The 16,891-nt window shown below is 43.2% G+C and overlaps 1 protein-coding gene across 3 annotated transcripts in view; it reads left to right on the forward strand.

Annotated features, from left to right (window-relative positions):
- Positions 1-16,891, forward strand: part of PTPRG (protein tyrosine phosphatase, receptor type G) — a 775,368-nt gene that overhangs the window by 589,308 nt on the left and 169,169 nt on the right. For all 3 annotated transcript variants that reach the window (XM_027522433.1, XM_027522432.1, XM_027522435.1), the window contains exon 6: positions 9,474-9,540. In XM_027522433.1, the coding sequence (XP_027378234.1) occupies positions 9,474-9,540 (67 nt within the window). The remainder of the gene's footprint in view (positions 1-9,473; positions 9,541-16,891) is intronic.

A 16,891-nucleotide genomic window follows, 5' to 3' on the forward strand; every position in this document is an offset into this window, starting at 1 on the left:
TCTCGAGCTGTGATACAACATAGCAGCTTAGGTCTAAAAGGGATAAGGGTTTACTCAGAAGGGTGGGAGCTGCCTTTTAATAGTTGATGCAGAGGGAGGACAGTGGCGAAGTGTGGATTCTTTAAGGAATCCTGGGTGCTCACCCCATCTATGTCAGTTTGAGCTAGACTCTGCTCTGAAAGGATAAGTGCCATGCTTTGTCCAGGATCATATCCCAGTGCCCTGTTCTTGACATGTGCGTATCTACTGCTGTATCACAAATTACTAGAAGCTTAGAGGCTAAACCAACACACACTTGCCATCTCACAGTTTCTGTGAGCCTTCTGCTTCGTGGTTTCTCAGAAGCCTGCAATCAGGGTGTCAGCCGGGCAAGTGTCTCATCTGAAAGTTCAGCTGGGGAAGGATCCATTCCACTCTCACTTGGGTTGTTGGCAGAATTCAGTTCTTCCAGGCTATTTTCCTGAGGACCTCGGTTTCCTGCCGTTGCTTGCCACACCTGCCCCTCTAGCATGGCTGTGTTTGTCACAGCTGAGTAGGGACTGGTGAGAGTCTGCTAGCAAGATGGAGATTAGAATCCCTTGTTGCCTCATCATAGAAGTGACTTCCCTTTGCTTTTGCCTCTTTCTACTGTAAAAATACAGTAAGACCCCTACAATGTTCACAGATGCAAGCATGCCACTGTATGCCAGCTGTCATATGGTACTGTTGTAATTTTCAAGGTGTAGTACTGTAAGATTGAGGCTTCTCCAATGGTTCAGTGGTAAAGAATCTGCCTGCTAATATAGGAGATGCAGGTTCGATCCCTGGGTTGGGAAGATCCCCTGGAGAAGGAAATGGCAACCTACTCTTCTATTCTTACCTGAAGAATCTCATGGATAGAGGATCCTGAGAGGGCCTGATAGGAGACTATCCATGGGGTCACAAAGAGTCAGACATGACTTAGTCACTAAACAACAATTACAACTGTAAGATTAAAAATATTTTCTTTTTTGTGTGTGTTTATAAAGTATTATAAACCTAATACAGTTCGGTACTATATGGCTGATGGTGGTAGTTGGGTACCTAGGCTAACTTTATTGGACTTAGGAACAATTGGATTTGAAAACACTCTCTCGAAACAGAACTAGCTTGTATATAGGGGACTTCCTGTAGGCCACTAGATCAGCCCAGCTTCAGAGAGCGGAGACCTGTAGGGTCTGAATACCTGGAGTGGGGACCATTGGGAGATTCGTTGAGAGTCAGCCTGTCACAGCATACAGCAGGCACTCAGTGCGTGTGTGTTGAGTGAATGAGCATAAGAGCTGGGTTCTTAGGATTTGAGCTAAAGAGAGCTTATCATTTCCCCCACTCCGCCCCCCGCCCTGCCATCACATATGTAACAATAAGATGGGCAAGGTTTGTTTTAATAATTTATATATGATACCTATGTGATATTTATACAGTCTTCCCCATCCTTCATAATGCCATTTGGATCTTTGGTTACTGGACTTAAAGTTTATCCAAAATGATGACCTGACCTACTCCTAAGGAGGAATCTCTTCAAGGGAAGGATCATATGCTTTGTCTCCCTAAGTTTTTCTTGCTGCGTATGTGGTGGGGATTTAAAACAGTCTCCACATCCTGCTTCCCGGATTCTGAGCCTTTTGTAAGTGGACAGCCCTGAGCAGCTTTTTGCTTCAAGGGAATGGAAAAGCAAGGGTGAGAGTTCACATTTAATATGCTTTAGTTGAAGTCACTCGCTACATGTGGAAACCGCTCTGCTTTCTTCCGCAAGCCTCTGATATTGTCAGAGCTTTTCAGTGCATGGCAGGATTATGAACAAGAGAAAGTCAACATTATCCAGCATTGCAATACCAAATCAAGAGCAACTCGCTGGCAAGGCACTGAACCTGAAATAAGCTTCTCTTGCCCCAGGCTTCTCTCTCTCTTTTTTTTTTAATTTCAAAGGTCATGAGAACATCTGTGTGAAACAGTAGCTTAAGACTCTGGGTCATTCTTTGCTGGATTGGAATTTCTCTCTTGCTTCTTCCCAGTACAACAGCAGCCTTTACACTGAGAAGACTGGCAAGGGGTAGGACAGGTGGGCTCCCCACTATCTTCTTGGCTCTGAAATGCAATGCATTAAAAAGATGAAGAAGGACAAAAATCACCACGTGGGCCCCTGTGGAAGTCCCATTTGCCAGGTGCCCTCATCTGCCCACTCCCTTGCTTTCTTCTGCTTTGGCTTTGAAACTGAGAGTTGAGTGAGTCTACAGCTAGAGGAGATGGCACTGTAGACCGAGCCCAGGGCAGTTTGATTCTCATGAAAATGAGAAATTGCCTATATTGACAGTATGCATGCTTGCTGCTGGCAAGATCTGCATCACTCCTGGGCCTCCCTGTCACCCTGCCGGGTTGGCTTTTCCAGTAATAGACTCCTCCAAGCCAAGTCTGACAATTAAGTGGTACACCCTCTGGTGAGCTGGGGAGGTGGGAGCAGAGGGATAGAGAGTGGTCAGTTTAAGCAGACCAAGAGCTTTAAATTTATTTCATCTGTAGCCTTCTCTGGCCATGCATCTCAATTCTCTGGAGATGAATAACTTGTGAATTGACTAGTCTCTATGAATATTATGAATTAACAGGAAGTAAGCCCGTGTCCGTGCTCAAGGGCCACTGGAAGTGAGGAGGGTGAATTTTATTAGCATTTATGATTGTGTTGCTTTCTCACATTAATCCCTTCCCGTGGCTGAGGAGTTAGGAATTTTCTCATCTGCTGATGGAAACCAGTCCCAGGAGTGTGTCCTGTCAAGTGCTGGAAAATAGATGATGATACGGAGCCGTGACCTTTCCCTCTGACAGGAACTCTTCCTTCTCTAGTGAGACACCTCTGTGATGTTTTTGCATATCTATTAGATTATGCTTAACTGTGATTCTGGAAATTTTTGATTTGAAGTTAATCCAAGCCTCCTGCTCAGGAATTCATACTTGGTTACTTGCCACTACTTATCAAGAGACTAAAATCATTCATTTCAGAAGTCCTGCAGCCTTTCAGAACTCTTTTTCATCAGCCATGACTCCTTCTGGGTTGTGTCTCTGTTTTCTCCTTGACTTTGTTCTGTGGCAGTGTGGGTGCTAAATGGACTTGAATACCTCTGATTCCACTTTTTGCAATCCCACTGCATCAGTGACAGTCCAGAGAGAATCAGAGAGCATATTTCTGTTATTGTGATGTCAAAAGGGAAAAAGAAATTTCTACCTTAGAAACTGAGAGTATAGGGTATACAAGAAGAGTCATATTTGTGAGTATTAAAAAGGAGAGTCAAGAAAACAATGATATTTTCAACATAGATCAGTGTTAATAGATCAATATAGTTCAATATAGATCAGCATTGTTTCAACAGAGTCAGTAGTTTGATGCTCTTATCTTCTTGAATGTAGATAGATTCTGAGATTATTGACAAGCATTTAATTTATTAATGGCTTCTATGTTGGCTCAGGTGGTCAAGAACCTGCCTGCAATGTCAGAGACCCGGGTTCGATCCCTGGGTCGGTAAGATCCCCTGGAAAAAGGAACACCAACCCACTCTAGTATTCTTCCCTGGATTATCCCATGGACAGAGGAGCTGGGTGGGCTGCAGTCCATGGGGTTGCAAAAGAGTTGGACACTACTGTTTATTAATAAAGGAATGTGGTCAGTGCTCTGTCTCTGAGGCTTAACTTGGAATGCAGTTTTGTAAAAATAGCCAAGTTATGAATGGTTTTTGTCAGGAACGTCTTGAGAGCAACTTTAACTAAACCCTGGTGAGTGGTACCCAAGGTGCTGGAGTCAGAATGGAAGAAGCTGCAGCATCCTTGCTGTGTGGCTCTTTAAGTGATACCTGTGGGTGAAGAGAAGAATCAGATATGAAATCAGATCTCCTAAGAAATGCCTGCCCTTTTCTTGATAAACACTTTAGCTTCTGAGTTCACAGTTACCTGCTAACCATCACTGTGGATGGATCATCATTGCTGCAATTCAGGATGTGCAGAGCCTCTGGTCCTGCTGTTTGTCACTTTCCCCCATAGCCGTGGTTAATGATGTAGCCATTCGCCCTCAGCAGGCATAAATCCTTTTTCCCACATGAGGGCATTGGCTGGATATGACGTTTATAGGACTAACGGAGCAGCTGGCGATGTCGGATTCAAGGCAACTAAGTTGTCTTGGCCATCCTATTCAGCAGATGGCCAGGACTTGATAGATTGAAGATTATTAGGATCCAAGTCAAGGGCCCCATGGCACAGTGGATGGAAAAAGTAAATGGCAGCTCATCTCCGAATGCAGACACACACAGTCTGGCAGGGCCTCTCTGCTTCCATGTCATTCTGCTTCCAGCAGGAATAAATGGATGTCTACCTATAGAGCCTAGATTATAGAGAGACATCTCTGGAGATTATCGATAACTTGATTACTTAATTGACAGCTGGCTGAATCACAGCTATAATTTAGAAAGAAAATTTTATGAAGTTTAGGCATCATCCATGTTTATATAAATTTGCCCTTTTGCCCAAACCTACATGTCATGGTTTCCTGTATTGCTGATATCCCTATGTCTTCTGATTATATCCAAAGACAACTTAAAAGCTTTAAATTCAGAGCCCTCTGTTGCGTCAGCATGCTATCCTTTTGAAGATGACTAATGCCATGAAAGCTGCTCTGAATTGGAAGTGCCTAAAGCTACATTTTGCAATGAAAGCAGGAAAGGACTGCTCTCCGGGAAAGCGGTGTCTATTTCTCCTTGTCCATTCTAGGCTCGTTTGTGCAATTGCTGCCTTCTCCATATTACTGCATAACTTCTTTGACTCTAAAGTGGAAGGAAGCAAATTTCAAAAGCCAGGAACACGCCTCATGTGGTTTTAGCAGGAGCAGCATATTACAAAATGGAGTGGATGTCAAATAAATTTGCATCTTTTGAAAATTGAACTCAAAGAAGTATTATTGCTTCTACAGCCAAGTGCATTAAGAAGTCTCAGGGATAAGATGGCTGGTGTTTGACATTCATTTACATTTGAGTGTTTGGGTCAGGTTGTTATCTAGTCCTATGCAGCCCATGTGAAGTGTTGCATTTGGACTCAGCATTAGACCCCAAGCTTCATACATTGCATTCTCATAACTTGATGAGATTGGGAATTTCCCTGGTGATCTGGTGGCTAAGACTCTGAGCTCCTAATCAGGAGGTCTGGTTCGATCCCTGGTCAAGAAACTAGATCCTACATGTCACAAGTGAAAGCTCCTGCCCGTCACAGCTAAGCCCTGGTGCAACCAAATAAATAAAATTGAAAAAAAAATTTAATTTATCATTAAAAAAGCCATGAGATTGTATCCCCATGTCACAGATGAAGGCACTGAAGCTCTAAGATTTCTATCTTCCCCCATCTCTTGGCCTCCTCTATCCTGGGCAGAGATTAAAAGTCACCTTGTACACCTTCTCTGTAGGCATATTTCAGAGGTGCCCAAATTGCTTAGCTAATGTCTCTGAATTTTTTTAAAGTGACACATTGCTTGAAGCAGTGAGTGGATGGGATTATTTCAGTTAGGCTTATGCCTTCTGGAACAAACCCACTTATTAATATGCTTAGGATTCTAATCCTGGAGAAGGCAATGGCACCCCACTCCAATACTCTTGCCTGGAAAATCCCATGGACAGAGGAGCCTGTTGGGCTGCAGTCCATGGGGTCGCTAAGAGTCAGACACGACTGAGCGACTTTACTTTCAAGTTTCACTTTCATGCATTGGAGAAGGAAATGGCAACCCACTCCAGTGTTCTTGCCAGGAGAATCCCGGGGACGGGGGAGCCTGGTGGGCTGCTGTCTGTGGGGTCGCACAGAGTCGGACACGACTGAGGTGACTTAGCAGCAGCAGCAGCAGGATTCTAATCCTGATTTTTAAATCCAAGACATGAACTGGAAAGTAGGTTCCGTATTATTAGTAAGTTACTTTGACCAGCCAGTTAATCTTCATTTTTCTCCCTTTTCTGATCCGTCTTCTAAACCTCAACCATATAAACCAGCAATAGAGGCTGTGTAAATGGACATTGTAGAAGGCTTTTCATTTTCAGAATTGCTTAGAATCTAGGGTAAGGCTCTTGAGCCTGAATGAGACCAGTCTTGAGTAATCAAACACAGAGAGGAGTCAGAAGCAACCAGAAGTTGAAGGTGGATTAGGGTGCCGGGTAATTTTCTTTTTTCATGGGCTACAACATTGTTGGTGGATGTAAGTCACAGGGGATTAGAACACTTTCTTTGAAGTTTCACATCATCTGATAAGGCTGAATGCATTGAAGGGTTCCCCTGAATACAGAACATACCCCTATTATTGGGATCAAAAATCAGAGTATCCAGGGGACATTCCTGGTGGTCCAGTGGTTAAGACCCCATGCTTCCAGTGCAGAGGGTGCAGGGCCCATCCCTGGTTAGGGCACCAAGATCTCACATTGTGCAGGGTGTGGCCAAAAAATAGAAAAAAAAAATAATCGGAGTATCTGTTAAATGTTGCCACAGTGGAAGAGGGGTAACACCATTTTGTAGAAGCACACGAGTTGCTCACGTTGATGGTAAATGTTGTGTTTTGTGACGTGAGATCTCATTGAGAAACCATCCAGACAAGCCATAAATAAGCAAAGTGTATTAATTAAGAAAATGGTTGATATCATAGCCTATCTCCCATCTTCCACCTCTGTACACAGTCATGAAACTCAGGTAAATGTTGCTCTTTAGTAAATGATCCCAATTAGTTAAAACAACAATCATCTTGTTAACTTTCTGATTCCCTAGATTAGCTGGTTGGTGCTTCTGGTCAAGGCCAACTTGGCTGGTCTCTGCAGACTGCAGGTGGTCCTTCTAAGACTGGATGGTCTTAGACAGACTTACTCTCCTGTTTGCTCTTTGGCCTCAGTCTAGGATGGCTTCAGCTGAGACTGCGTGTGTGCGCTCCTCTGGTCTCTTGTCCTCTCTTGTTTCTAGTCTTGCGTTCCTCACCTGGTGGTTTCCAGATTTCAAAGATTAACAAGACAGTATAAACCCTTGCACCCAAGTGCCTGTATAAGCCTCTGTCTGCATCATGTCTGCTAATGTCTTTTTGGCCAAAGCAAATGTGGTCAAGCCCAGTTTCAAAGAGTAGAGAAATTGATCTGCGCTCTCGATGAGAGGAGTAGAAAACCACCTTTCCAAGGTGTGTGTGACAGGGAAGGCGGGAGTTGGTGGCCACTTGCCATTTCCCACATACGTTAGAACAACTTTGAGTAGTTGGGCTGGCATTAACATGTCCAGCAGCCTGAATCTGGACAAGGGAGAAGGGGGACCATGTTTTTGTCTCTAACTTCAATTTGATACGGGGTGTTTGTCTGGAGTGTTGCTTTATTCTATCACTCTTAAATTTGGCCATTCACTGATAGACTCTCTTACCTTGCATTCTTGAATTGTATTTCCTTTTTGATTAAGTTTTAAAATGTTTGATTAGTCTATGCTGTGGTGCAAATATGATTTTTTTTTCCATTGTGTGGTGTTCTGTGGATCTTTGCCTTACAGGAATGTTTTGTTCTATAACCAGTGTATTAAACCCCTGGTTTGAGCTTCCTCTCAGGCTATTTTGGAAGTACACTCATGACAGCTTCCGGAATTCTACCATTGTGCTCTGATACAGTGATCCCTTTTTTTTAAATACTTGTAGTCTTTTTGATGTAGCACCAAATTCCACCTCATTTTATTAGTCTATAAACATAACCCCATACACAGTGACAACTGTGTTTGAATTTAGTCATAACTCAGGGCTCCAGACATTAATATGTAATCACTGTTAACTCAGAGCATCCATTCTGCATTTCTGTCTCAACTTAATGCGTGGTTGGAATCATGGGCTAGTTAATTCCTTGCATTTTTCTGAATGTTACTGGATGTTTAGCAGCAGCCCTGCCTCTACCCCCTTGATGCTCATAGCCCCACCTCCTCTACCCTTACTCATAACAACCAACAGTGTCTACAGACACGATTACATGTCCCCTGGGCGAGAATGGGGAGATAGGTTAAAATGCCTCCAGTTGAACCACTGCCGAGGCAGAAGAGAGAAAGACATCGCGAAGTATGACTTCCTATTAGAGAGCAAACTAGGATTGGCAACCAGACAAGGAGAACTGTAAGGGAGGAAGAGGTGCACTCATTTTTTCGGTTACCTTAAAATTTAACCTACAATGGCCCTGGATTCCCCTGGACTAACCAGGAAACATCAAGTTGGATCTTGCTACATGTTGAAAGGTTCATCAGTATCTTAACTTTATTATGTTAGAAGTGGCTTAAATGTAAATAACTTCCCTGAAACAAAAAGAAGTTTCAGGAGATATACTGGTCATAGATAATGGATTTGGAGAAACTCGGTTGGAAGAAGTTCAATGTACACAAAAGCAGAGAAAATCATATCATGGCCCTTCTGATTCAAATGCCCTAAGATCCTAAATGTGGTTAATGGCCAGTCCTGATGCGTCTGTGCCCTGCTCGCTTCCCCTGCTACCCATTGCTGAATTCTTTGGAAGCAAAAATCATTTCATTTGTTGCTATTTCAATATGTGTCTCAAAGAAGGAGCTTAAAAACCAAAATTATAACATGCTGGTGAAATTTTAATCTTCTGGAAAAGAGAAGATTGAGAGTTATACTGAGCAGTATCAGAAGTTAAGGGGAAAGTATGTGAGTCAGGATCAAAGAAGCTTGACATTTGAGGGGATTAAAAACTCCAGGAGGAGAAGAAGGGGTGTTCCCTGGTGGTTTAATGATTAGGATTGGCTCTTCCACTGCTGTGGCCTGCATTCAGTCCCTGGTCAGGGAGCTGAAATATCCAGCAAAGTGTGCAACGCGGCCAAAATTTTAAAAAGAAAGAAAAAAAAAAATAAAGAAAGCTCCAGGGGGGAATCAAGGTTAGAGACACTATCTCTTTGAGCTCCTTTCCTCTCTATGTTTGCCCTGCCTGAGTGACTCTTAGAAATGCCTCTTTGAGCATAAGTTAAGGCACATGGGACTGGGATCCTTAAAAAGGAGAGAAGGCTGGCAGGGAACAAATCCAGTTTCAAAAAAGAAGAGAAAAAAAAATCACAAAAAGGTATTGAAATATTCGGTCAATGATGGATTGCTCTCTGATGACTTTCAATGACTTTTTAGTCAGTTGGGGTCTACTTTTAATAAAACAAAGCAAGGGGAAAGTCTGCTTGCTTTTTAAGATCTTGCTGGGACAACAGTGTTTCTCTCCTGTTCTGATATGTTCTTAGAAGTTTCTCTCTTTTGATTTAGCCTTCCTCACTTGATTTTATGATGTCATAAATCTCCTGTGTTTGGTGAGAGGCATGGTGTATGTGAGACACAAGCAGCTTGCTTGATAGCATCCCCCCTCCCCCTTCTCCTTAGAAGATTAAACTGAGACTGTTGTGTCTGATGCCAGAACAGATTTAACCAATCATGTTTCCTTTACATATAGGTCAGTCCAAGGGACAATTCTGCACTGGATCCTATTATCCACGGGTTGAAGGGCGTCGTCCATCACGGTAAGGCAGCTGCGTACACTTGCCTTTTGCTGGGGTGGGGAGGGCTAAGGTCTCCACCTGAAGGAGTGGGTTATCTCGCAGAGGACGGAGCGTGACACCCATTCCTCATGCCCTGATGGTGAAGGGCATGAGAGCCATTATTTGATGGGTAAAGAGCACACCCATTTATTACCTGCAAATGGATCTGGGTTAACAGTAAGCCATTTGTTTCTCTTCAGGTACCACTCAGAATGCATATGTTATAAATCAGAACCTCTTAAGAGGTACCATTCATACACACTGAACCTGCCACCTGCCTCATAGCTATCCTAAATTGATTCCCTTTTCAAGTAACTTTTCATTTATGAATTTCTTGATTTGCCTCTGAGATTTTGGGGAATAAGTTTAAGTAACCCTGACAAGTCATTAAACTTTGCTGCATGTGAACAAGTACCATCAGCTGCTGGAATGGAAAATGCTGGGCCGTGTTCTGTGCAGCAGACATGTCTTATCCTCAAGCATAAAACTGGGAGAGAAAGTAAGATAGATGGGTTCTGTCTTACCCAACCTTTTTTTATTGGAGGAATTTCCCTGCAACTTTATTATTGGCGATGCATCATTACCTATGACATCAGGATCGTCTAATTTCAAAAGTACCCTGTCACGGGGAGGTGTGGAGTCGAGAAGTAATGTAATGATTTGCAAAGTTTTAATAATCTAATTAGAATTCCAAAGACATTGACAGAAGTAGCATTAGTAACCATAATAAATCTCCCCTTCATCTCCACGGCTGTGATAAAACATCTTCACAGCTTTCTGGGAGGGTATCTTTCCACATTAGCCAACTCTGCCGAGCTTAACAAACATTTTACCCCCTTTCTCTCAGGAAAACAAAACCAGTTTTCAGTGAAAGCAAGTAGGATTTGGAATTAATTCTTCTGCTCTTAGACCTGTTCAATCGTACAGCAGGTAACAAGAGTAACCTGCTACTTACTGCTAGTAACCTAGTAAATGTAGAAAAGTAAGATGACTTGAAAACACCCCATTGAGGTTTTCACTGTAGGAAATTCCCATTGCTTCTCTATTTCTTCTCTATTTCTGAAGAAATCCCCTCACACAAAATTGGGAAGTAGGTGGTATGGACAGTTCCCTTAGGGAGCAAAACACTTTTGCCAGCTCTTAGGCTGTCTGCCCCTTGGTGACGTGATGCTGATAGCAGTATAGGAGGTAGAGGATAGCAATATAGGAGGAGATTTGCGTTGTACTCTGAACACTTTCAAAAATGCACAGGATGTTGGTGTCATGGGCAACACGCTGTGTTCTCTGAGCTCTTTCTCAGAGGATGCCCTAGAAATCTCCATTGATGAAACAGCTTCTTGAAATTCCAGCCCATTGTGTAGATGATAAGTTTGGGGGGTTCAAATGTACTGAATGATGGACAGGCCTTCCTTCCCCTGGCTCTTCTTGGTGTTATAATACAATCACCCCACAAAGAATTCTAGAATCTTTAAACAGGTACCTCTTCTTCAGCCTAAGAGGAAGTGCTCCATCAGCTGTGGCACTTGAATAGGGTCTGTGGCATCTGTCATTGTCTCCACAATGATCAGTGAAGAAGATTCCATCTGTTAGAGAGAAGCAGTAGGCTTCCTTTAGTCCCTAAGTCCCCAGATCTCAGCAAACGCACTGCATTGTGATCATTTGGTTCATGCGCTGCATGCTGGCATGATCGTGTTATCCTTCTTCATTCTGCACAATTACCCTCTAAGAGGCTGTTATGTGTAGGGATGTGGTACCTGTTCTGGCAGGGATGCCCACGATGTGGTTTCAACTCTACCTCCTAATTGAAAAATCAGAGGAGACCTGTGAAAAATAGCTGCAAAGGAAGTTCACTTCTTCTTCTTCTTCTTCTTCTTTTTAAATTTTTAGAACTCAACATTCATGTCAGTGTACCTCAGAAGTCATTATCCCCTGGAAAGGTGGACAGATTTCTTCTTTAACACACAAGGGAATGTGTTTCTTTTGTCTCTTAAAATCTGGAAATGCCCCCTTTGTAACTTTTTATTTTGTATTGGGGTATAGCCAATTAACAATGCTGTGATCATTTCAGGTGAACAGCTAAAGGACTCAGCCATACATATGCATGTATCTATTCTTCCCTAAATCTGTTTATTAATCGTTGATATTTGACAGGAAGGCTTGAGCGTTCCTATTTGTGAGTATGTTTGGTTCAACTTTAGTCTTCTGGTCAAAGGCTGCTCTTGGTTTGGGCACATATGGCTGGCATAGCCCTAAGGCTTCCTTGAATTATTCATCATGCCCAGTTATGGAACTCGGATCAAGGTTTCTAATGTCTGGCTTTTATCCTGATTATGTTAAGTAACATATACCGCAAAGGGCACCAGACATGTGCCAAGCTGAGGTGAGGAACTGCAAAGTCACTTCTGCGAACAGAACGACCTAGCCTGGGAGGAAGCCCCAGCCATTCTGGGAGAGGATGCCTTCCATGTTCCAGCACAGGCCTCATCAGGGCCTTGTGGTTGGGGTGAGAGTGTGGGCTTTGGAGCCGGACTGGCCTTGGTGGGGATCTCGGCTTTGCCACTCCCTAGCTGGTTCGACAGCTGCCTCTTGAGCCCCTGTGAGGAAGTTCGCTTGTTTATTCCACAGAAGTGTTGCACGCCCACTCAGTCTGGTTGCTGGACTGATGCACTGGTGAAGACAGACACAAGCCAGCCCTCAGGGACCCGGGAGGAGATGAACGCCACCCCCTCTCCCCTTAGCCTGCCCAGACTGTCTCCCCTTCTAGTCTTTGCATCTGCTGTTTCTGTTTCCTCTGCCAGATAAGTTCAGCTCAGAACCCAGATGTCTTCCTCTAATTATTTCAGGTCTTGGTTCAGATCTTGCTTCCTCAAATAATTCTTCTTTTATCCTACCCAACTCCCCGCCGGCTCCCCACTCCCATCATTCCTTGTCATTTCATCTTAGGTTTCTTCCTTTGGAGCTCTTAAAGGTATCTGAAATCATGTTGTGTGTTTATTCCTGTGTGAGTGTGCTCAGTCGCTCAGTTATGTCCGATTCTTAGGCCCCCAGGCAGGAATATTGGAGTGGGTTGCCATGCCCTCCTCCAGGGCGTCTTCTTCACCCAGAGGTCGAGCAATCATCTCTTGTACCTCCTGTCTTGGCAGGTGGGTTCTTTACCACTGAGCCACCAGGGAAGCCCGTTTACCCCTGTATTATCTCCTTAAGTGTAGGCTTCATGGGAGCAGAACCCATGTGTATTTAACAGCTAATAGATCCTCAGGAATGTTAGCTAAAAGTGTGAATCAAGTAAAGATGCAAATAGGTGAAAAATATCAAAATATAAAATTGGAAAAAGAAGAGGAGGAACTAAAGGCTGCTTAGGCTTTGCTTTCATTGGGAAGAGAAAGAAGTAGGATAATGTCTTGGAAACTTGATTTTGCACTCTGTTCCTGGGCCGTGGTTGACTCTCGTTTTGATAACTCCCATCACTTCTGTCTTTCTTCCAAAAGAGAAGAAACATCTGAGATTGCTTTAAAAAAAAAAAAAAAAAAAAAACCTCCTCTTGAACTAGAAGTGTTTTGAGTTGAAGGTCCTATGAGGGATTTGAATGCTCTGTTAATGTGATGAGACATAAATAATCATGCCCTTCACAGAGTGTCTGGCTTGGGAACGATGATAGAGACATGTACAAAGAAGAAATCAATACGGATTTCTGTTCCAGTTCACCATTGTCTTTTATTTCCTCAGCTCTGGGAGTCTCATCTTAGAATATTAATTTCTCATTAAATGAATTTTTTTCTAATAGGAAGAATCTTACATATTCCTCCAGCTGAAATGGCAGTGAGGAATCTGGTTCCCCTAGCCAACCATTGGCCTTTGGTCACTAATGTCCCCTGTGAAGCAGATGAAAGATTGGATTTCAAGGGGAAGAGACTGCCTGGGAAGGATAAAGAGGAGAGGGAGCGGGAGTGGGTGGGGAGAGCATTAGAACCCCAACACAGGTCTGACACCTCCAAAGAGAGGGAAGCTAGGAGGACTGGCTGAAAGCATCTCTAAGGAAGTTTCGGCTGGGCCCTCGGAGAACCCCAGAGACAAGGCTGCCAATAAGAGGAGTCCTCTGTGTGCAGGAGTGACCCCACCTTACCTGATGTGGTCACTGACTAGACATCCTAACACGACCGGTCTCCCTGGAGGCACAGCGGCTGACAAGCCTCCTCACAGCAGCTTGTCTCTAGAAGGAAGATCTTAGGGGTTCTTCCATGACTGGTCCAGCTATTGACGTTTTCCTTCCAAAGACGTTTTCCTGATCACCTTGCCAAAAAGTTGATGACTTGTGCCTCTCACTTTTCCCATGCACAGAGCTTTTTACAGGCACTCCTTGCTGCTTTTGTGCACAGTTATTAAGCACCTAATCTAAGTACACCATGAAGCCACGCGTAGAGAGAGAGCACAGCTGAGTTTATAGACAGTCAGGAGAGACATAAGGTTAAATATGTAATTACAGACTTTACTCAGACTTGGGATTACAGAGCAGGCATCTCAGACAAAATGACCCTTGAGACCTAAAGAGTGCATAAACATTGTCCAGGTAGAGAAGGGAGCCTAAGGTTTCCAGCAGCACCAGCATAGAGGTGGCATGTTTGAGACCCTGAGCTCTGAAACCTGGCTTCTCTCATGCTGGGGAGAAATACCTGGAAATCTCTTGGCAGTGGAACGTGCACTCTCTTAAGGGTTCATTTTTCTATGTAAATTGTGATTTTTACAAACTTGAGAGGCGTGAAGAAATAGAATGAAGAGAGGTGATTTGCCATTGATTCTGATCCTGTCTATCTCTTGAGCCACAGATTGAAGCACTAAACTGTATCTAATCAGAGAATTTATTTACACTACCAGTAGCATCTGCTGGAAAGGAAAGAAATTGTGAATCATATTCACTGCACCGAGTCAGTCATTCACAATGCTTTTTGTATGTAAGAACCAGGACTTGTGAGCAGCCACGCCTGATAGAAATAATTGGTTTCAAAGAATTTAGTCTAATTCTAATTTTTTCAAAACCCATTAACAAAAATAAACTTGTATGTGAATTAGTATAAAAGCCTGACTTAGTATAAAAACATACCATTTCCCTAATAAGTATTTTGTACCCAATTGACCAGTGCTAAGAAATAGACATTGTATAATCTTTCAGTGAAAAGGGATGTATTATTTTTCTTTCCGTTTTCAGATTGTCTGCTTTCTATTCTTTTTCATAATATCTACCCAAAGAAAATCCAGCAGACTCTACATACACCTAGTCTAGAATGCTGTCGGGCATGGGAAGACAAACCATTCCCTCCTGTCAATCATCCAAGAAAGATTTGGGTTTTTTGAAGGAAATTTGATAGTAGTGATAGTTTGATTGTTTGACCTTTGACTGTCATCTTTTTTTTAATGTTTTTTGACACTCATTTTTATTTACTTACGTGTTTGGCTGTGCCGTGTCTTGGTTGAGGCATGCGGGATCTTTAGTTGTGACATGCAGGACCTTTGTTGTGGCATGTGGGATCTAGTTCCCTGACCAGGGACTGAACACTGCACTGGGAGTGCAGAGTCTTAGCGGCTGCACCAGCAGGGAAGTCCTGAGCTTTGACTGTCTGTTTCTCTTTGTGATTTCTTTTTCCTGAATGTACTACTTTAATGAGCAGGAAGGTATCGTCCTCATTCACAGGAAACGTAAGGAAGACAGTTAGAAATTGCCTCAGACATTAGGCAGAACAAGATGGCTCTTCGCTCTGTCTTCCCTTCCCGCACGCTTCTAAGAAAGTTATCAGTGAAAGCGCACATACATTATCACCCGAGAATGACTTTCTAGTGGTGTCACACAATGAGGCTCCCACAGGCTTTACTTGTTAAAACTCAGCACAGTGGAAGTTGAGTCTATGAAAGATCAAAACTTCCTTTGCAGAACGCCTCCCCTAACTGACTAGTTTGTTCACTGGGCTCACTTAGAAGGTATTTTTTACTCGTCTTCTCCCCTGCTCTGGGATACTCATCATCCACTCACCAGGTCTATGGACAAAGTCCATGAATAGCTAGACTCAATCTAGGCACCTCGCAGAAAGGGAAGTGATAACATAAATGCTGCAAATCTATGTGACTGCCAGCCAAGGGTTTTTATTCAGTGGTGAGATCTGCTGTGTCTGCGTCTGTTCTGTTCTCCATATCCCACCTGCGAGGACTGAGGTGTCCATGATCGACACTAACCTGGAAGAGACTCCAGTCATCAAACAATCTGAATTCCTTCTAAAGAGGTGGGTAGGCTTTGCCTTGTCAACTGCCAATGCCACAGATAGACTATTAAAAAAAAAAAAAAAAAACTAGCCCTGAGCACAGCACAGTTGACACTCCAGGAGAGGTACTGTGGGGACTGCAGATGGTGCAGCCTTTCCAGAGGCTGGGTAGCCTTACCCTCTGAGCCAGCAATTCCACATGTAGGTATATACCCAGGAGAAATGGCCACAGAAGCGCTTGTACACAGGAGCTTTGTTTATAACAGCCCCCAAGTGTAAACAGCCCAGATGGCCTCTAAGAGGAGCCTAGATATACAAGGTTTGGTCTAGTCATAGTGAGGGAATAGTCTGCAGTAATGCAAAATGATGAACTTGATTCACACAAAAATGAAAGCTCATGTGCTGCATGGTTCTATTTATGTAGAGGTCTAACATAGACACAACTAACCTTGGTAGTAAGAGGCAGAATAGTGGGGCAAAGGCATACATACACTGAATGAGAAAGGACCCAAAGAAATCTCCCAGGCAATAACAGTATATAGATCTGGAAAATGATTAGATGTTACAAGTAGAATATAAACATTTACCACACTGTCCCCTTAGATTCGTGCATTTGACTATTTGCAAACCAAAGAATAGCACATGTGCATTATATATTAATTTCGCAAAGATATTATATTCACAAAGATCAAAAATAATCTGGTACCATGCACCAGGTGGTCAATATTAAAAATCCTGACCATATCAAGTGTTGGCAAGGATATGAATGCCAGGAATTCTCAGGTCTCCTGGAAATGGTTTGGCAGTGTCTAGTCGAATTGATTGAGTAGTTGCACTGCTGTGTATGTCCCCTAGAAAAACTCCAATAAAAGCACACCATGAGCTGTGTATGAGATTGTGGTGTTCGTCGTTTTTCCTGACTGCCAAAACCCAGAAGTGCCTCAGATGCCCATTGTTAGCAAGCTGGATAAATACAGTGAAGTATGGTCATACAACGAAACAATTCACCCCAGTGAAAAACGTGTGGAGTCTTGTGGCTCTCGCCAACATGGGCACATCTGAAAACCGTAAGGTGGTGCAGGAGC

Source organism: Bos indicus x Bos taurus, chromosome 22 (assembly GCF_003369695.1).
Source record: "Bos indicus x Bos taurus breed Angus x Brahman F1 hybrid chromosome 22, Bos_hybrid_MaternalHap_v2.0, whole genome shotgun sequence".
Taxonomy (NCBI): Eukaryota; Metazoa; Chordata; class Mammalia; order Artiodactyla; family Bovidae; genus Bos; species Bos indicus x Bos taurus.